Source organism: Mytilus trossulus, chromosome 8 (assembly GCF_036588685.1).
Source record: "Mytilus trossulus isolate FHL-02 chromosome 8, PNRI_Mtr1.1.1.hap1, whole genome shotgun sequence".
NCBI lineage: Eukaryota > Metazoa > Mollusca > Bivalvia > Mytilida > Mytilidae > Mytilus > Mytilus trossulus.
Window position 1 is genome coordinate 26,825,016 of NC_086380.1, and position 22,277 is coordinate 26,847,292.

The following is a 22,277-nucleotide window of genomic DNA, read 5'->3' on the forward strand; positions in this document are numbered from 1 at the left end:
CAGAGAAATGATTTTGGTAAAAGTTAACAGATGACAATGGTGGATGATGATGCTTGTGCATTAAAATTGTTTTCCTTTTTTTTAATTGTGGCCCTTATCTACATTTGACATTGTTTTCTTAATTTGATAAAAAAAAAAAACACATAAAAGATAAATAAATTCAGTTTTTAATTGCAATACTTACAACTTATTTATTCAAGGACCAATTCAGACCCCAAGTTTAAAGTCACTATAAACATTATAATACAAAGCAAATAAGTTGTGTACATCAATGCAAACGTTGTGTTAGTTACATTATTCCATTATTATCAGTATATCCAGTGTAATATACCAACTATGGCATAGTAAAAAATATTGCAATAAAACAAAATAACATCCTTATACATGTAACTCTTTCCTGTACAATTTCTATTGGTTTTTCTTTAATTTATCATTTGGTAACTATTATAGTCTAGTTCAAAATCAGACATTTCAACTATTTCTGTTGAATATAACACATGACATCACATACAGTCCCTTTGGGACATATAATACTGACTGGTGTTAAACAAATTTCTGTCCATTAGGAGACATATATCCTTTGATCTATGATTATCATGAGTCATCAGCTGAACTCTGTTTCTGACCAGTTACTTTCCACATCACTACCATCAAAATCTCCCTGAAAAATAAAGTGATGAAAACAATGAGGTCTCATATCTCTCAGAAGAAGTTGCCCTTAAAGTCATAAGAAACAAGTGACCAGTGAAAAATAATGTTCTTCCAATTCTTGAACCAATGCATACAAAAATCATGAACTTAGTCTTCTGCGCACAAATTAATCATTTTTTTCGTGTAAATTTTGTAAAATCATCAATTTTTTTTTTAGTCAGTCAGTGTTGTTGGGAAAATATGGCAGGTAATCAAAGTTCATATTTTGAAGCTGAAGTTAAAGGATTGTCACCTGTTTGTCGACAATCGACAAAAAGTCAACAAAAAAGCATGGAAATTGAGCACGTGTTTAACATGTAAATTCAGATAACAGTTTATTTTAAGGACATCCATGCGTATTGCGATCACCGGATTTTTACGAGATGGGTCACACTGAGGTCAGTTTGCATACAGAAAAAATGTCGGGGAATTGCTTCCTGGAAGGAAGCAATAAAAATAAAGTAAAGTTCTTCTGAATATGAATAAAGTAAAGAATTTTCTTCAGAAAAAAGTATATGTACATAAGTATTATAATGAAAACTATCCATTGAGTTATAAAAAAACGTATGCATTATTTTTTTACTTTGAGGTTTCTTATGACTTTAAATTAAGTGTGTTTGAGGACATTTTTGATAAAAAAAAATATAGCTATTCAACTGTTTCTGATACATCTTTGGCTTTCAATTTTTTGTCTTTGAGCATTCCTGGTGAAGGTAAATCCATGAAAGCACTTCTGACGAATGATATTTATAACATTTGTCTATCTACAAACATGTGTTCCTTAAATTACATGTTATCTGTCTACAAACATCAATAAACTCATCATCTTTATCAGGCTTAAAGTTTGTGTACGCCAGATACACATTTTATCTACAAAAGACTCATCAGTGGCACACATTTTTTTTACCCCCAACTCTCTAAACCAACATCACTATGTTTACTACTTACATCATTGTCACTGCCTTCCATATCCTCTAAATCATAGGTACTCTCTAAACCAACATCACTATGTTTACTACTTACATCATTGTCACTGCCTTCCATATCCTCTAAATCATAGGTACTCTCTAAACCAACATCACTATGTTTACTACTTACATCATTGTCACTACCTTCCATATCCTCTAAATCATAGGTACTCTCTAAACCAACATCACTATGTTTACTACTTACATCATTGTCACTGCCTTCCATATCCTCTAAATCATAGGTACTCTCTAAACCAACATCACTATGTTTACTACTTACATCATTGTCACTGCCTTCCATATCCTCTAAATCATAGGTACTCTCTAAGCCAACATCACTATGTTTACTACTTACATCATTGTCACTGCCTTCCATATCCTCTAAATCATAGGTACTCTCTAAAACAACATCACTATGTTTACTACTTACATCATTGTCACTGCCTTCCATATCCTCTAAATCATAGGTACTCTCTAAACCAACATCACTATGTTTACTACTTACATCATTGTCACTGCCTTCCATATCCTCTAAATCATAGGTACTCTCTAAACCAACATCACTATGTTTACTACTTACATCATTGTCACTGCCTTCCATATCCTCTAAATCATAGGTACTCTCTAAACCAACATTTACTACTTACATCATTGTCACTGCCTTCCATATCCTCTAAATCATAAGTACTCTCTAAACCAACATCATTATGTTTTTCTACTCTTTCCTTGCCTTCCCTTGCTCTTGTATTTGTAGGGTCAAGGCTGAAAAGAATAACAAATATTGCTGGTTTGAATTTTGCTCTTGTATTTGTAGGGTCAAGGCTATAAAGAATAACAAATATTACTGGTTTAAATTTTGCTCATGTATTTGTACGGTCAAGGCTAAAAAGAATAACAAATATTGATGATTCGAAATTTGTTCCTTTTGGTAATTGTATGTCTTAAGTAGAATGTTTATAGACTTTGCATATTTGTTTTTTAAAAATTCTTTTAATTCATAGACATAAAAGCAAAAATCTTTTAGAACAGTATTCTTTTTTTTTATTCAACAATATATTGTTTGCTGTTAACAATTTTCTTCACTAGTCCAGCATTCTAGTGAAGGGTATCTTTATTTTAACAAGAAATCCAGGATTTCTCTCTGTTTAACAATAATACATAACAATTTATCTAAACTATATTATAAATATTTCATTTTCAACCGTAAATAAATAAATATATATGAAATTCTAATTTATCAATACGTATATCTAGCTTGTTTGGAAAGAAAAAGTTTCCCGAAATAATTCACACTTGCCGTTATCGGTTTTCTATTATTGTATTGATATCTCTTCCTGGTTTGAAAATTACTAGTTTTAGTAGAACAGTATTCTATTACATTTTATATATTCAAATTTGTAATGCCTCATCATGCTCATTCTGCTTATTTTACAGTTCATCTATTAATATCAAGACTAAAACATGATTGGCCTTTTTACAGTCTTTATATTGCTTTGAATTTTAAGGCTGAAAAGTATAAACAAAAAGTGGCAAAAGTGCAATTTTTTTTTAAAAGTTAAAATTGAGAATAACATTGAGCATCTAGGAGAGCCCTGTAAATATTTAAGTGTTATTCATTTGGTTACATTTTTCTATTGACAGATCCAATGATATGCATGATATTTTTGTAATGTTAATAATTTTTCCAATTCATTTAACATGAGCTTTTTTTGAGATTTTTTTTCTCAAATATTACTGTGCATTAATAATGCTTTTCCAGGAACATAAAATGCCAATTATGAGCTCAGCTATCATTTCCCCTTCTTTTTATTTATGAAATAAAAAACAAGTGAAACTGCCAGCTACTGCTCACTGATGATACCCCCGCCGCAAGTGGATAATATTAATAGTGTTAAAATATGCAAGTGTTTGGTAAACAGGAAGTTGTCAAGTGATCAATCTGAAAACGCATCACACCGTAAAGCTTACTTAGATAAACCCTGAAACCAAATTTCAGAAATCCTTGTATTGTAGTTCCTGAGAAAAATGCGACGAAAATAATCATGGGATGGACGGACTGACGGAAGGACAGACAGAGGAAAAACAGTATACCCCCCTTTTTTTAAAGCGGGGGTTTCATAAAAGCAGATACCAAAATAATTTTATATGCGTGTGTGGTGCTTGTTTTATATGAATAGAATAAAAAAACCATTTTTTATAATTAAATGTGTTATCCAGTGTCAGCAATAATAAATATTTTGTATGACTGACCTCAAAGCTATATTATATTCGTCTAAAGCTTCAAGTGGTTCACTGATCTGTGCCAGGAAATCACCCAATTGTTGGTGCAGACGACATGTGTTGTGTGTATGCAGCTGTTTTCTTAACCTGGAAAAAAATTAATCAGTAAAGATGAGCAATATAAAATGTTCTAAAATTTAAATTTACTATGATAGTTAATAACTTTAATATCTAAGATGATTTTAAAAATATCAACTTCTAAAGCAAATTTATTCCTGAAAATCCTTACATATGTTCAAAGACTTAGAACTAAATCCAGAATGTTGAACAAGTGAAAGATAATTATAAAAGTCCATAAGCTTACAAACTGCAAGAATAGATTTAAACAAAAAAAAGAAATGTACTAATACATTATGTATAACCTATAATCACTGATAATACATTAGATTCTGAAATGACTGGTCATACATTATCTATAGTTTTTCAAGTGAGACGTGTGTCTCTCAGCTACAATCTCTTAATAGAAGAACATCCCTGAAATGAGATGTATCTGAGAAACATCCTCCAGTTTGTAAATATAACTAGAGGCTCTAAAGAGCTTGTGTCGCTCACCTTGGTATATGTGAATTAAACAAAGGAAGCAGACAGTTAATGACAAAATTGTGTTTGGGTGATTGTGATGAGTTTGTACATCTTACTTTACTGAACATTCTTGCTGCTTACAAAATTGTGTTTAGGTGATTGTGATGTGTTTGTAAATCTTACTTTACTGAACATTCTTGCTGCTTACAATTATCTCTATCTATAATGAACTTGTCTGTGTAGTTTCAGTGGAAAATGTTAGTAAAAATTTACAAATTTTATGAATATTGTTAAAAATTGATTATACAGGGACATTAACTTCTTAGAGGTCATTTTGACTTATTTTTGACTTATTTTTGAGTCTTAAATTGCTGTACATTATTCCTGTTTACAGTTTATCTCTGTCTATAATAATATTCAAGATAATAACCCAAAACAGCAAAATTTCCTTAAAATTATCAATTTAGGGGCAGCAACCTAACAACGATTTGTCCGATTCATCTAAAAAATTCAGGGCAGATAGATCTTGACCAGATAAACAATTTTGCCCCTTGTCAGATTTGCTCTAAATGCTTTGGTTTTTGAGTTATAAGCCAAAAACTGCATTTTACCCCTATGTTCTATTTTTAGCTGTAGCGGCCATCTTGGTTGGTTTGCCCAATCACAATACACAATTTTTAAACTATATAGCCTAATAATGATTCTGGCTATGTTTGGTAAAATTTGGCCCAGTAGTTTCAGAGGAGAAGATTTTTGTAAAAGTTAACTAAGATTTACAAAAAATGGTTAAAAATTGACTATAAAGGGCAATAAATCCTAAAGGGGTCAACTGACCATTTTGGTCCTGTTGACTTATTTGTAAAACTTACTTTGCTGAACATTTTTGCTGTTTACAGTTTATCTCTATCCATAATATATTCAAGATAATATCCAAAAACAGCAAAATTTCCTTAAAATTACCAATTCAGGGGCAGCAACCCAACAATGGGTTGTCCCATTCATCTTAAAATTTCAAGGCAGATTAATCTTGACCAGATAAACAATTTTACCCCTTGCCAGATTTGCTCTAAATGCTTTGGTTTTTGAGTTATAACCAAAAATTGCATTTAACATCCATGTTCTATTTTTAGCTGTGGCACCATCTTGGTTGGTTGGCCGGGTCAAAAAACACAAATTTTGAACTAGATACATCAATGATGATTGTGGCCAAGTTTGGATTTATTTGGCTCGGTAGTTTCAGAGAAGAAGATTTTTGTAAAAGATCATGGAGATTTACGAAAAATGGTTAAAAATTGTCTATAAAGGACAATAACTCCTAAAGGGGTCAACTGACCATTTTGGTCATGTTGACTTATTTGTAAATCTTACTTTGCTGAACATTATTGCTGTTTACAGTTTATCTCCATCTATAATAATATTCAAGATAATAACCAAAAACAGTAAAATTTCCTTAAAATTACCAATTTAGGGGCAGCAACCCAACCATGGAATGTCTGATTCATCTGAAAATTTCAGGGCAGATAAGTCTTGACCAGTTAAACAATTTTACCCCTGTCAGATTTGCTCTAAATGCTTTGGTTTTTGAGTTATAAGCCAAAAACTGCATTTTACCCCTATGTTCTATTTTTAGCCATGGCGGCCAGCTTGGTTGGTTCATAGGTTCAAGAATCACACATCTCTTTCTACTCAACTGAGAAAAACCTATATCGCTCAGGTATCATGAAATGAAAATGAAAAATTTTCACCAAAAATCAACTAGGCAAAATTTTAGCAATAATTGTTCTTAATAAATACTGACAGCTTACTGAAATTGTGAATTGTATTTTTTTTAGAATTTATAATGAATAATACTTAGACTTACATCTCGGTGCCTTTATCATACTGATGATCTCGTAGTAATATTTCTGCCATTACATAAACAGGTTCTAAGTAGGAGGGATCTAACTTCATTGCTTTCTCTAAATACGGTTTAGCCTGAAATCAAAAATTATTTAAATACAGGTATATACTATAATATAAGTGGTTGCAAATTTAATTGTTGCATCATAGCAAACCCATTTATTCAATGTTGGACAATCTTATACAAGGGTCTCAATGGAGTTTCCTAAATGGAAGATAATGGACAAAAAGTGCAGAAAAACAAGTAAATAATAACGACTAGAGAATTATGAGCAAAATAAATAAAGAATAGATAAAAAGTGAAAAGAGTAAAGAAATGAGATTTATATCTCTTAAATTTATTTGGCGTACAAATTTACATGTTAAAAAAATGTCATACCCCAAAACAATGCTGAAAAGGTAAACCAGAACAACGGACCATGAAAATGGGGGAAAATCTAGAATTTGGCATTTAAATAAGAAAGATCATATCATAAGGAAAATGTGTACTAAGTTTCAAGTTGATTGGACTTCAACTTCAAAAACTACCTCGACCAAAAACTTTAACCTGAAAACTTTAACCTAGAGAGGGATGAAGGGACTTACGGACAAACTAAGACCAGAAAACATAATGCCCATAAATGGGGCATAAAAAAAATATCATCATTAAAGCTGAAATTAAAATACCCCAAAATAAATAATGTTTTTTCAGTTTTTTTCAACTATTTTGGTAAACACAGAACTTCACAATGCAGAAACAAATTTCAGGGACAATCTAAAACAAATCAGATTCCTCATATACATTTATCCTATTAAAGTTACAGCATGAGAAGTAAATGTTTTATTTATATATTTCTTACTAACATGTCAGAATATTCAGCATGGGAAGTTAACTGTTCAATCAGCCTTGAAATAAATCATCACTACAGTTAAATACAAGAATAAACCACACTGTATTCACATGAAAGAAAGTAAATATACAAAAAAACAATTTAAACACAAGTTTGAAATTATTTACCTTTGCAGACATGTTTGGTTCATTTGTCAATACTGATGCATAAATCTGGAAAGAAAAAAAATGTAGAAAATAATATACAAACTGTGGTATTAAAACGTTTAATCCCACTGCAAATGTTTGCACCTGTCCTAAGTCAGGTATCTGGTGTACAGTAGTTGTCCTTTGTTTATGTAATTTAAACATGTTTCTCGTGATAGCAATTTTCATGGATATCATCATCATCATCAGAAAAAAAATCAATATTCAACAAAAACTAATTTTAAAGTTTTTTGGATGCACCATATGATGACACAACAGTACAAAGTATCCTCAAAATTGCCTGTTTCTCAAACTACAAAAATTCATACAGCATACCCGTAGCCAGGGGGGTTCGGGAAAACAAATAAGCACTGTTAAAGTCAACGTTCTGTTCGAATTGTGACTGTTGAAGTCGAGTTTGTGAGTCCAAATTCCCCCCTTGGAAATTCATGGCTACGGGCCTGAACTGGTACCAAAGAAAATTAAATGAATCCAAAAAATATATAGCTTATACTTACGGTTAAAGTTCTAGGATTAGATCCAATTGTTTTTATTGCTTTCCCTGCACAGGCTAAAGCTTCTCTTGTTCTATGTAATGACAGGTAACATGATATCAAACCTGAAATATAACAAACAGTAAAACCTGTATAAACTGAACTCCTTTTACGACAATAGAGATTAGAGATGATATTAGACAGCTGTTTGAACTTTCAATTACAAAGACAAATTAATAAAGTATGGTCAAATGTTTTCGTTCAGATCAGACTGGATTTTAGTTTAAACAAAATATGAATTATGTAGGTTTCACTATATACATTTATGTTATACTGGTTGTTTTTTTTGTGTTCAGGCTATCATTTGTACATCTACATCTATCAAATTACAATAGAAGTAACTTTGGACAGTCAGGGGCGTTACTTAAACAAGTTTTTTTTTTTAGTTACTTATATAAGTAATTTTTGTTTTTCAAAATAATAAAATAACTTAATAGAGTTATTTTAATTTACAGTTTAAACATAGATTAAATGTAGTTTTCATGATTTTAAACAACATTTTATATCATAAAATAACGAATTTATAAGATTTGAGAGGACTAAAGTGATAAAGGGTTACTTTAAAAATAATGACAAAAATATTATTTGAATGAGTTATTTTATACATTTTTGAAAAAAATAGCAATTACACTTATCTAATGCACATAGGTAATTGATTTGGGTTACAAATTATAAATAACTTCAGGTCTTAACTAATTCACAGGTATCTATCTATTTATAACAATATACCTTCAAGATTTTAGATGAAAATGATAATTTAATAGTCCCAAGAGACCAATCTTTGACCCAGAAGCGTCGGTATGAAAGATAAGTGCGTCAGAAAGTTAATTAGTGTTTCAGAAGAATTAGTTTTTATATATCAAGGGAAAAATAACCTGATGACTGAAAATTATTTAAAGCTATTAAAATCTGTATTATTGGACACCTATAAAAATAATAATCAGAAAAATAACTTATATAAGTTATATTTAAATTAGCCTCGTTTTCAAAATTACTTCTATAGGTTATTTTAATTGTTACTTGTTTAAGTAATGCCCCTGACTGTTGAACCCCAAATAGTTAAAGAAATTAGAACATTTACTTGATAAACCAGTTTTGTTTGCATTTTTCATTTTAGCATTTGATATATTTATATTTATGTCTTTAATAACTCAGTTCCGTAGCAACAGATGAATGTTCCCCAATATTCCCCAAAATGTAGGTACAGTGTAACCTGGCTTATCGGACACCTGAGTATCCAACATCCTGCTTTAACTGACTCATTTTTATGGTCCCAAAATATGCCGATCCTTGCAGAAGAAAACCTGAGTATTCTGACACCCTGCTAAATTGGAAGAGTTTTTTTCTGCCCCCGCCCCCTACCAGTGTGTCCAATTACCCAGGTTACACTGTATATAGTTTGATAATAACATTCATGCCAAGCATACCATGATAAGCTTCATATCTGTGTGGTGCATGACGTAAAGCTTCCTGAAAGTGAAGTGATGCATCTTGGGATTTCTTTAATTCAAATAATGCTGTGCCTTTCAGTAAATATGCCTCTACATTAAATGGATCAATAATGCTAGCCTGAAAATAAATTAATAATATAACAAATAGGTCAAACTATTCAGTAGATATAATAGACTGTAAGTTACTGTTAGTTAGCTTTATAGATTTAAGAAAATGTGGTATTTGAGTGCCAATGAGACAACTCTCTATCCAAGTCACAATTTGTAAAAGAAAAACCATTATAGGTCAAAGTACGATCTTCAACACCAAAAACAGCAAGTTATAAAGGGCCCTAAAAATGACTAGAGTAACACCATTCAAACTGGAAAACCAACTAGTTCTTTAGTATATTGTACTTAAATGCAAAAAGAGATATTTTTTTATTGAAATTTGTAATAGAATTAAGAAACCATATTAAATCAAGGTATGTATCTCACTCATGCAGAGACCTGATTCCTCGTCTGTATTTAGGTCTACTTTTGTTTGGTTTTCAAATATTTTGGCCTTGATTATAACTTAAAATTCATTTATTGATGAAAGGCTCATTTAGTGCAGCAAAATTGAACATTGAACTTATATCAGGCAACTAGTGTGCTCTAATAGTAAATTGACCACTGTTTTGAGACCAACAGTTAACTCTTTGATTGGGTCCAACAGTATAATTTTCACACAATTGCACAATGCATAAAATGATGATTACTAATTTATTTTTCAAATTTCTTTATTTAACATTTTTTGTTCAATCAACAATTACCACTACACTTTCTATAGCCTCTGTATTTCTTCTAAAATTCATAAAGAGGCAAATGAATAGTTACTATCTTACTAATAAATAACTACTACACAATGAAAATCAATTAAATAATTGGACCATTTTAGCAAGTGTTTTTTTTCCTGCTTATTTCACAATGATCATGATGATGACAAATTCATAAAATTATCTCCTGGAGTTAATTTTGAGCTTTTTAAAAGAAGACATATATATCAAAGATGTGAACACATGAAAAAATGCCCCTTGGCCGCTGAAGAAATGAAATTTTAAACTAAGCCAAAAATAATCTACTATAGAGTACCACAATCTAACTATTGAAAGTAAAATCATTGAATTTGGTATGTTAAAGCTAAAAGTTATTGCTATGCATTCAAACCTTTTGAGCAAAATAAACTGTCCTTGTTCTAGCTACTTTTCTTGATATGAGAGAGTAATAACCAAAAGAAATCCATGGCTCTGGAGCCTTATCTGTGACCTTCATTAACTGTTCTGATAATCTGTAACAAAGAAATTGATTGGTGCATTACATCCGATAGAAATCCATGGCTCTGAAGCCTTGTCGATAAACTTCATTAACTATTCTGATCATCTGTAACAATGAAACTTACTGGTGGATTATATTTCCAATAGAAATCAATAGCTATAAAGCCTTCTTTGTAACTTTCCTAAAACTGTACTAATAATCTGTAACAAAGAAATAGATTGGTGGATAATATCCAATAGAAAGCCATGATTTTGATGTCTTGTCTGTGGCCTTTATCGACTGTTCTAATAATTTGTAACAAAGAAATTAATTGGTGGATAATATCCAATAGAAAGCCACTATTTTGATGTCTTGTCTGTGGCCTTTATCGACTGTTCTAATAATCTGTTACAAAGAAATTAATTGGTGGATAATATCCAATAGAAAGCCACTATTTTGATGTCTTGTCTGTGGCCTTTATCGACTGTTCTAATAATCTGTTACAAAGAAATTAATTGGTGGATAATATCCAATAGAAAGCCACTATTTTGATGTCTTGTCTGTGGCCTTTATCGACTGTTCTAATAATCTGTTACAAAGAAATTAATTGGTGGATAATATTCAATAGAAAGCCAAGATTTTGATGTCTTGTCTGTGGCCTTTATCGACTGTTCCAATAATCTGTAACAAAGAAATTGATTGGTGGATAATAAACCATAGAATTTCCAGCTAAAAAGTTGACCACACTGTTGTGGTTCAACTTCCTCACCCTAATGAAAACCTAGAGTTAAGTGACAGAGTCCATATGTTGATGTTTTTATGCAGATGATGCTGTACTGGTTCCAACCAGGGCTTCCAAAATTTTTCTGAGCCAGCCGGACATTTTATATCTGATCCGAATTTTAATCCCCAAGACTAAGTCACAAAAGGCAATTATGGTAATCAGATGGCCATCCCAATGATTGACATTAGATTAAAAACGATATTAAACTTTACTTTGATATGAATTTGATGTTCTGACATAAACTGTTAAAATTGGCATTGCATCATTCAAAGTGTGCACATCAGCATGCTCATATCTGCATTAGACTCTTTAATTGTGCATAATGACGTTGTCAAGAACTTTATTTTCGTTTTTAAAGTCACATTTTTCAAAACCGGATGTTGACTTGACAATGGTAAAACATGGACCATAAACGGATACGTAAAATCCGTGTACTTTTACATAGCACGACTGAGCAAAGAAGCTCTTTCCACGTTATTTCTTCAACAAAATACTTGAAATGAACATTAGGTACAGGTATCAATGATAGTTTTAGAATTTTGAAGAAATGTAGGATGCATAATTGAATTTCCCACCTCTGCACATGCGCACACGTGTTCTTGTTCATACAACGTAGTTCTGACGATTTTTTCATGTAAAACCTTTTTAAATGTTTCAAGAAATCAAGTTTATAAATGAATTTATTATAAATTTGATCTTTTGGACTAAATCAATTAGATACAAACCGCTGAAATGTACGAAAGTAATTGTGAATGGACAGATTAATTTATACGATGTCCGGTACTAAAATTAGTTTACCTGTCACCTGAACAGGTAGTTTTCAGCTGTCCAACAACTAATTAGCCGTGATTAAAATTAGAAAGTATTGAAGTAAGGGTTGTTTTGATAGTAATTAATCAACATGTCACTTTTATGACCGGAAATGTATGGCTGTTAAAGGCAAAATGTTGGGTCAAAAAGATCGTGAATTATATTAAAATGACCGAAAAAGCCTTGAAAACTAAAAAGTATATGACCGTTTCATGCTTTTCCCAGCCGGTCTTTTACCGGACATTATACAAATGACCGGAATATATGACCGTTTTGGAAGCCCTGGTTCCAACCCCATAATTGATAATATTTCTGCATTGTCACATGACTTTTGTGTATAAAATTAAACCATACACAGTCAAATAGACTATCTTGGAAATGGAGTACAGTAAACCAACAAATTTCGAAAGCAATTAATTTTTTCATTAGAAGAGAAATAAAGCTAATATGAATTCTTGCGTAAAATTTAAAAAATTGTCTATCTTAATTAGATTAATTTAAAAATGGTAGAATTAAATTGTAGCAAATTTGGATAGAATGGGCTATTGCATAATAAAGTATATGTGAAAATAAGTTGGTTTACAGTATCCTATGAAAGACAACTTGCTAACCCTTATAGGAGAGTGATAAAGAGTAATTTTCTTGCAACTTGATTGCCGTTTTTTATTTCTCATTCAACGTTGTTTACTGTTTTATTTGACGTTCAGGCGTGCAAGACATGTGCCTCGTTCAATGTGTTCTGATTATTTAATTGTATGTGCATCGTGATTTTCAAATGCTTATTTTGCATGCTCCCTTTTTTTTCAAATAAAATTCAAACACTTTGCAGGGATCGTCAAGAAATACTTTTTTAAAGCCATAAACCAATTGTATCATAAAAATGTATACTAAATCGGGAATATCAAGTAAAACAGAGAGATAATGCCATGATGATATACAAGAAGACAGTACGTGACTTAGTCCCAAAAGGTTTACATCAAAGTATTTATTTTTCGTGCAATGTTCATTGCAGAAATTATTTCACGTTCAACGTGAAATTATGTCTTATTTCATGTTTTTTTTTGTGCAAGCACCCCTCTTTACCACCCTCTTATAGAAATCTTACCTTTGTAATTCCATTGTTTTCTTTTCTTTGGCAAGTAAGTAAGAAAGTAAATCCATATTCTTTAGAAATAAAGGATCAAGCTGGTGTGACTGAAAACAAAAGTAAAACAAATTGTAACATGTTTTAAAAAAATGAAATACTGTAATTATAGATATTTATTGCATTTGAACATGTTGAAAAATCTGTTGACCTACACTCGAGAAAGCTATTAATTTTAGGTTGAACCGTTTTCATTTCCATTTAAATTTGACTTTCATTGACTTTTCACTTAGGCCACAAAAAAAAATAGGTGTGTTTCCTGTTGCATGCCCCAAAAAATTAGGGTCAGTAGGTAGGCATTTTTTTTTTTTTTTTTTTTTTTTTTTTACTGGCCTGCTTCGGTTGTTTTTTGTGTATTTTTATAATCAGTTTGTTATTCTTTCAGGTTATTTTCATCAGTTCATTGTATAAAGTATACAAGATATGAATAGTCCATGTTCAAAAGTTGCAGAAGACTTGGCCAGGACTTCCAGCTTATAAAATTTATAAATTATTGATAACACACTTTGACTGATGGCCATAGCAGAAGCCATGCCGTTGTTTGACTTCAATCGGTATCACACAAATGCTTACTGTATTAAAATTTTATTTGAAATCAAACGTTTAAAAGATGCCATTCAAAGGCTATACTAAACAAAAACCGTTTCCGGAAAAAAACGAAAAATCCGGATTTTTTTTTAAAATTTTTTTTCTGAAAAGTAAGGGTTGGCGCCAAAAAAGTAGGGTCGGTCGGGCGACCGGAAACACACCCATTTTTTTTTTTGGCCTTACAAGTACGCATTGGGCATATTTGGAACTTTTATAGCTGACCATATACATGTACTATAATGAGTTTCTGCTCATTGTTTAAGGTGGTTGTCTAATTGGGCATTAAATCACATATCTTCATTTTTAAATGTTTTGTTTTTAAAAAAAACCTTCTCAAAATTTCCTTCTTTGAGCAAGTTTCATAGAGTTTCATAAATTCATAGAATCTGACAATTAAAATAAGACACTATCACTCAAATTCAATAGATGGTGGTTAGTTTAGACAGATTGCCATAAAAAAATATATGAAATAATCAGATGCATGGCAGGGTTCAAAAAAGGTGCCTTTGTATCCCCAATACATTTATTTCTGGGGTAGCCCTTAAAAAAAGAGAACAAACTGAATTATGTCCCCTGTTAAATGAATTATGGTCACATTTTTCTACTTTAGGTATCTTAACTACAAATGACTTACTCATAGTATAAATTGCCATCATACAAAATCTTGCCCCCCCCCCCCCAAAAAAAAAAAATTAATAAAATTGTCTTACCCTTTGGAACCCTGTTAAAGCAGCAGTATCATTCCCTTCATAAAATCTAGCCTCTGCTATACTATTAACTATATATACATTGTCTTTTAAACACATTTTTTGGTCCATTTGTTTAAATGTTAAAATGGCATTTCCATATTCTCTTGTAGCTAAATATGCTTGACCTTTGATCCATGAGGATAACCTGAAAAAAATCAACTAAAAGTTAGCAACCTGAATAAATAACTAGCTTATATGTAAACTGTAAAAAATGTTTGCTTTATTGTTATTCGTGAGACAGCATAACGAAGATCCTAACATATACAAATAATACTCAATCTACAAAAATTATTTTGTAATAAAAGTGCAGGTCCTTTTTGTTTTGTAATCTTAGCCATGATGTCCTAATTTTATTGGACATAAGATTTTTTATTGCCTGTAATATCTTCTTTTTTTTTAAATTGTGAATTCACTAACATTTCAATATACTGAAGGAAAAAAATCACTTTTTAGTGTTTTCTAATTAATGCAAATTATGCAAACAGGTGATTATCTCACTAACAAGAAATCACATTCTGAAATCTGATTCATATATCTAAATACATTTTCTTTCTGAAATCTCAAACTTTGGTTGGTCATGAGAAATTGCAATACTAAATGTGCACCATAGTCTCTGAATTTACATTCACAGACAATATACGAACCAGTCACATGATGCACCATGTGGTAGACCATTCATCACTAAAGCAGCAACATCAGCACCTTTTACTCCTAAGGAAAGTAAACCTTGAATTGATTCCAAAGAAAATGGACATTCCCTGAAATTCAATAAATACAAATGGTTGAAGTATTATGTCAATATGAAATTAACCTGTTCAGACATGATGTAAACAGTTTTGCAAATGAAATGTTTCAATTTCATCTATATGTCCATCATATTTTTTTTTCTTTCCTTCCTTAAACATTTTTATTATCAATCAAGCTTTTGAATTTCTTTTTTGGAGTGTATAACGCTTTGACATGTTCATGTCTTTTTCAACTTACTTTTTAGTAAGTATACAAAAGAAGATGTGGTATTGACATGCCAGTGGACAGTTATATCATTGACAATCATACCACATCTCCTTACATCTATATTGTTAGTATTTTATTTCAAATTAATGGAGGCTGAAAATATTTGTTCATGTTACAAATACAAAACATCTCTGAATAATATAAAATGAATAAAATAATAAAACTCAATCAAGTGAACTTCATTAAGTAAGAAAGAGAGAACTTGTGACAGAACCTTTTGTTATAGTTCTGGACAATAAAATATGTTTACACTAAGATAAATGTAAATCAAATATAGCTCAACATGCAGACTTCTTATACGTTTCGGTATTTCACATCCAATTTTTTATGGAAATATTCTTTAAAAAGCACAAAAATGTCAGTATTCACCGCAGAAACTAACAAAACCTTTAAATAGACTTATTAAGAAGGGATATAGTTATGATACTGTTGTCAGGTCATTAAAGATTGCATATTTTGGCATTAATATTGATTCACTTATAGGGTCTTTACATCGGAACCAAACACATTTATTCAAAAAACAGTTGTTGGCATGACACGGGTTATGTTCTTCTCATATATATGTTATGATGGTATGATACTAAACCCCTCACGGGAAGGATTGTGCCTGATATTCATATGATGAAATCATAATCTTTCAATCAGTTTAATTGAAGTCTGGAGCTTGCATGTCAGTTAACTGCTAGTAGTTAATTTGTTATTTAGGTATAATTGTCATTTTGTTTATTTTCTTTTTTTTTGGTTACATCTTCTGACATCAGACTAGGACTTTTCTTGAATTGAATTTTAAATGTATGTATTGTTATGCATTTACTTTTCTACATTAGCTAGAGGTATAAGGGGAGGGTTGAGATCTCATAAACATGTTTAAGCCGGCCGCATTTTTGCGCCTGTACGAAGTCAGGAGCTTCTGGTCTTTGTTAGTCTTGTATTATTTTAATTACAGTTTCTTGTGTACAATTTGGAAATTTGTATGGCGTTCATTATCACTGAACTAGTATATATTTGTTTAGGGGCCAGCTGAAGGACGCAATTTCTTGTTACATTGAAGACCTGTTGGTGACCTTCTGCTGGTTTTTTTCTATGGTCGGGTTGTTGTCTCTTTGATACATTCCCCATTTCCATTCTCAATTTTAAATCAACCTCTATCTGTATGTGTGTATGTTTAAATGTAAAATCAGCCCTTTGATGAGCTCTCACCCTCATGTACTCTTTACTGAAAACTACAATGGAAATACTCAAATATATATTATGCATCTTTACAAAGTTATAGATATACATAGATAAGTGTACCTTATGACTTCTTTATAACTTGTTATAGCAGATCTGTCCATTCCAGCCATCACGTAAAGTTTAGCCAAGGCTACATTCACCTTAGCTGTCCTCTGTTTAGAACTGATTCCTTCTAACTAAAATATCAATACAGATTTAATGAATATTTCATCAATATACAAGATAAATAAATATACAATTGGACATATCTGACAGAAATCATGTGCAAATTTTACCATAAAATATTCTTCAACTTTTCTCATTCAACACTAAGTTTGAATCATTTTGAACATTATATAACATATGAGGAGCAATCAAAAACATGTTCAACCCCTCCAAATTCTAAATGTGCCTGTTCAAGTCAGACTGTAGTTAAGTGGTTGTGGTTGTGCTTTAGCTGGCCTCTATTTTTTTAATGTTCAAGTTTTATAAAGTGTTTAGCAATTTTAAAATAAGACTTTTCTGACTCAGAAGGGAGATAATCTTAATGGTAGTTCTGATCCTATCAATTAATGAAGTTGTACGCTGTTCCTTAAAGTCATTGCAGCTCTTTAAGTCCATTGAATTTTTTGACACTGCTAACATGGCTAAAGGTGTATTTTTTTAGGGTATACTGATTTTTGTGATTATTTCAGTAGTTTCTACAATTTGACAACAGGGTTAAAGGGAAATAACTCTGGAAATAACTTACTATAGACATTGCTTCTCTGAACTGTTTCATTTGTGATAAACACTGATATAGCTTATACTTCACATCTACTTCTGAGGTCACATCCTGTTAATTTATATAACATAATCATGATAATTGAAAATTCTACAAAACAAAGACTATAAATTCAAAAAATTGTATATTTGCAATTGTTAAACATTATAGTTATACACAAATAAAAAACTTAATAATTACAATTTTAGATAATGCTGCATGTATACAAATAAATAATTCAAAATATTTTTTTTTTTCTTGTGAAACCTATTCTATTTCAATTTTTGCAATAATTAAAACATTAAAAAAAATTCCAAAAAGTACATGAGCAATATTAAAAATATGCAGATGAAGTGCTTTCGTGGTTTTATACCAATTTCTCCATTAGAAACGACTAGATTTTGAAAAATGAGCTGTTATCATTTACTTATTACATGCACTAAAAAAAATGGTGAATTGAAAAAAAGGGTCTTATGTCATGTATGTTCATGTTAATTTACCTAAATTTATAAAGTGAAAAAAAACCCAGAAAGTTAAGAGTTCACTTAAAAATAACCATTGAACAATTCTGCAAGACCTGCTAAAAAGCTAGACTCTGTCCTATTTAGCATTGTTTAGTGCTGTTACCATGGTTACTAAAATTGGTTATAAGTTGTAAAAATAATTTAACTCCTTGTTTCAAAGATGTAAAATATGTCTTGTTTTTATAACTGTTTCAGAATGGCAACCATCCTCATACTATTATAAGTCATTTCAGTAGTAGGTGTGTACTTACTTGAGAAGGTTGGACTGGAGTGGTTGCTGTTATCTTCCCTTTACTCTTATTAAGTGCCTTCTTTAATAACAGAGCCTTTTTATAGATATTCTGAAAATAAGTAAAACATCAAGTTATATAAACTATATAAAGGGTTTGCATATTTTAAAATATTCATATAGAATTTTTCATTTAGACCAAACAAACGAATTTGTCTATTTTTGCATCACAAATTGAATATTGTACATAAATAAAACACATTGAACTGGTAGATAGCAATTTGGTTACACTCAATGATGGCCTTAAAGTGACCTGAAGTTGTATAAATCTATGTCTTTGTCTTTGGAACATGTAGATAGCTGTCTCATAGGCGATCATTCCACATATTCCTATCTTCATTTATCACATGTACAATGTGTTACTAATTACATACACGTACAATGTGTTGCTTATTACAAACGTGTACAAAATGTAAATTCATGGAATTAACTTATTGATTAGCATGTATTCATTTAAGAATTGAATGCTTCTTTTTGAAACTTCATTGGGGTGTAAAAGCATTGACCGAAGTACATTTTGTATAAAGCGTGGAAGCGCTTCTTTCTAAAAATGTGCGGACGGTCATCAATTTTACAACCCTATGAAGTTACAAAAAGAAGCATTCAGTATACGTACTTATACATTTTTTAGCTATGATCATGAAAATAAGAATTTTATCAATTTTTTATTTAATTCACCTGTGCACTTTATTGTAGGACCTCGTGTTATCATGAATGATAAGTTTTATTGTGTTATAATGCAATTGCTTAAGGAATAAGATGTGATGTGCAGTTGGTCAATCAGAATAAAGTATTATAATGAAACACACATCTAATGTAATTATTATAACAACATGTCATACACATTTACAATTAATTTTTTTACAATTATTTTATCAAGTTTATCAGCAGATCAAATTGTCAACATTCATGATACAAGCTTCAAAGGAATATGCACTGTCTTGAGATCTGTATTGCTGTGTTTTTGGTTTAATACCATGACTTATTACTATAATGTCTTGAGTTTTGATTGAGGTCTGTATTGCTGTACATGTGTTTATGGTTTAATACAATGACTCACCTCTGCCCTCAAAAATTCTCCAAGATGATACAAAGAGTTTCCATAGTAGACCATACACTGATACCTTTGAGATAAGGAGAGAACTTCTGTGTTTGGATTGTTGTCACATAGTGATATCACAATGCAGGACTACAACATAATATTTACAAAATGTCTTATATCTCAATTTGAAAGAGATGTACAAGTCCTTACAAATCATACATGTAGCTACATGTAATGAGCTATGTATCAAAATTATAATTGAGTACCAGTTTATATGGTTACTAAGATAAAAAAAAAAATCAGATTACATATACGTGTACATCATGTAAGTAAGTAAGTAATGACTTAATTTAAGCCTTAATTTCAATTTCATAATTTCGCATTCATCTCTGGGTTTCTAAGGCTATCATCTCCTTTATAGATTCAAATCATGTTTATATTTATATATCACTCTTTTCTCAATTGTCCATTGGCATTGAAAGTCAGGGGTACTACTTGTACAAGTTATTTTTAATTACTTGAAGAAGTAATATTATCATACATTATACTTATATAAGTAAATTTGTAGGCTACTTATACAAGTGAATTTTATTTACTTGTTTAGGTAAACAAATATTGGCTGAGTTGTGTCCCTTAGACATTCAGATTTTTTTACTTGTATAAGTAAGAAAGTCATCATATCTTCTATAATTGAATTCTTAAGATTTCTTTGCTCTAATAAAATTTTAAGTTATCTGCCCTTTGCAGATGTCTTTACAAAACATTTAAGTGTAATTTCATGGACAATGAAAATCCCATTTGTCTGTTATCTTCAGAACACTGCTCATTTACAAGCCCCCAAGGAGCAATTTTTGAAGATCTTTGGGCAATCAATGTCTTTGTCGATTTAATGAGATGAAACATTGAACTCTAATTAAAAAATATGAGCTAACCTGGGAAAAATCATAAAAGCCCTGATTTTACATTTACATCCCAAAACTTGAGAATATTTGAAGGATTGTAAGAAAAATTTACTTACACAAGTAAATTTTTGAGATAATTAAAGGGAGATTATTTAAACATTATTAATTCACTTTATGTGTGAATATTTTTTTTTACTTCTTCAAGTAATTAAAAATAACTTGTACAAGTAGTACCCCTGACTGATTGATGGAATCATTGCCTGTGTTCTCTTCTTCATTCTTATCAACATACTGATGAAAATTGGAACCCATATAAATTCATATGTTCATGTTAAGTGTTTCAGCTGCGCACACCTAAATAGGTGTGGTTTTTTTTATAAGTTTAATATATTATACATGTAATTATATATAAATATATTAATTATGAGGGGATAGGAGGGGTCCTGATCCCGAAATCCCGGGCTTAAAAACACCAAATCCAGAGGTCCTGAATTTAAGTAAAGTAAATCCTGATGCCCCAAATTTCGAAAACAAGAATTCCTGGATCCAGAAAGGGTCAATCCAGAAATCCCGAGCTTAAAAACACCCGATCCCGGAGTCCCAATAAAGGTCCTATCCCCCCTCAATTATGAGATGAGAAATCATATACAACAATCCAAGATGAGGGGTCAGTAGAAGCCTTTGGCTTATGTAACGACCCGAAAATAAAGGTATAACGCATTAAGGTTCATCATAACCTTATGGCTAATATGGCCATATTTACACCCCAAATTTTACTCCGAGTACAGGCTTACCTATCATGCCTTTGCACCTGCAACAGTTTTAAGGGATGGCAGGAACTAGATATTTAAATTTTAAATGCATTTTATGTTTTAGAAAATTATAAAAACTCTTCTAGATTTTGCCTTCCAGTTTTTTTCGTTCCTGCAGAAGGTGCAAAAATTAACTAAGTAGTGAAAACGATTCAGAAGCTCCCCTTATATAATCAATGTTGGGAATAGTATTGATTTTTAAAATAGACAATGGATGGACAATAGACACCTGTAAACAATAGGTGATTTAAACGGTGTAACTGAGTGGACCATGGACCGTATCAAATGAAACTCAGGTGTTTGTTTATTTTGCTACCTTCTGCAGACTGAAAAAAACTGGACATGGAAATCCAGGTAAGTTTTTAATTTTCTGAAACGTAGACTTCGTATAACTTTTATATATCTAGTTCCTGTCATGCCTTAAAACTTTCCTGGATGTACCAATTTGTCTGTACTCATAGTATTTTTTAAGGTGTAAACACAGCCATATTTTTCAATAGGGCTCTTCACGGTTAGTTCGGCCATATTGGATAGGGGCAAAAATACGGGAAAACATTATAGAAACAGAGCAGTTGCTTGGATACACACATAGGATTTCCCATACTTTCATACTATTTCCACCTCTTTCTAGAAATCTGGCTCCTATCCAACATGGCCGAACTAACCGCGAAGAGCCCTATTCCTTATGATGAACCTTTACGGTGTGATAACGTGCCGGGCACTGATTTTACTATAGTTCTCTAATGCATAATTTTGCCCTTGTTTAGAGTGAAACAATTTCATCATAGTTTTATAAACTTACAAGCTGCTTGAGATCATGAAATAGTTCAGATTCGTGTAAGAACCGCACATGATCAAAAAGATTCATTTTCACCCACTATTTATTTTTACTACTTCCTTCTTTCGGGTTTCTCTAATTCATGTTCGATTACTCTGGGAAAAGTCTGCATCTTCCGAAAGAAACTCGATCTTCATCACTCAAGTGTTTAC

At 31.1% G+C, this 22,277-nt stretch overlaps 1 protein-coding gene across 1 annotated transcript; it reads right to left on the reverse strand.

The window, feature by feature from the left end:
* Positions 1–151: 151 nt before the first annotated feature.
* On the reverse strand, positions 152–22,223 carry LOC134680755 (anaphase-promoting complex subunit 7-like). The gene is made up of 16 exons (XM_063539975.1): positions 22,090–22,223; positions 19,592–19,720; positions 18,494–18,583; positions 17,707–17,790; positions 17,037–17,152; positions 15,374–15,487; positions 14,691–14,874; positions 13,354–13,442; positions 10,568–10,688; positions 9,356–9,497; positions 7,893–7,993; positions 7,357–7,401; positions 6,322–6,434; positions 3,909–4,025; positions 2,306–2,420; positions 152–661 (listed from the first exon to the last, which is right to left on the reverse strand). The coding sequence occupies exons 1-16, from the start codon at positions 22,153–22,155 to the stop codon at positions 605–607; spliced, it is 1,683 nt and encodes a 560-aa protein (XP_063396045.1). The 5' UTR covers positions 22,156–22,223; the 3' UTR covers positions 152–604.
* Between the last annotated feature and the right edge of the window lie 54 nt (positions 22,224–22,277).

Excerpts from the sequence above, each read along its gene's own strand:
- LOC134680755 (XM_063539975.1), bottom strand. The coding sequence starts at position 22,155 with ATGAATCTTTTTGATCATGTGCGGTTCTTACACGAATCTGAACTATTT. Across the intron at positions 9,498-10,567 it reads CAGTTTATTTTGCTCAAAAG|GCTAGCATTATTGATCCATT; the intron begins GTTTGAATGCAT and ends ATTTATTTTCAG. Across the intron at positions 6,435-7,356 it reads AACCAAACATGTCTGCAAAG|GCTAAACCGTATTTAGAGAA; the intron begins GTAAATAATTTC and ends TTTTGATTTCAG.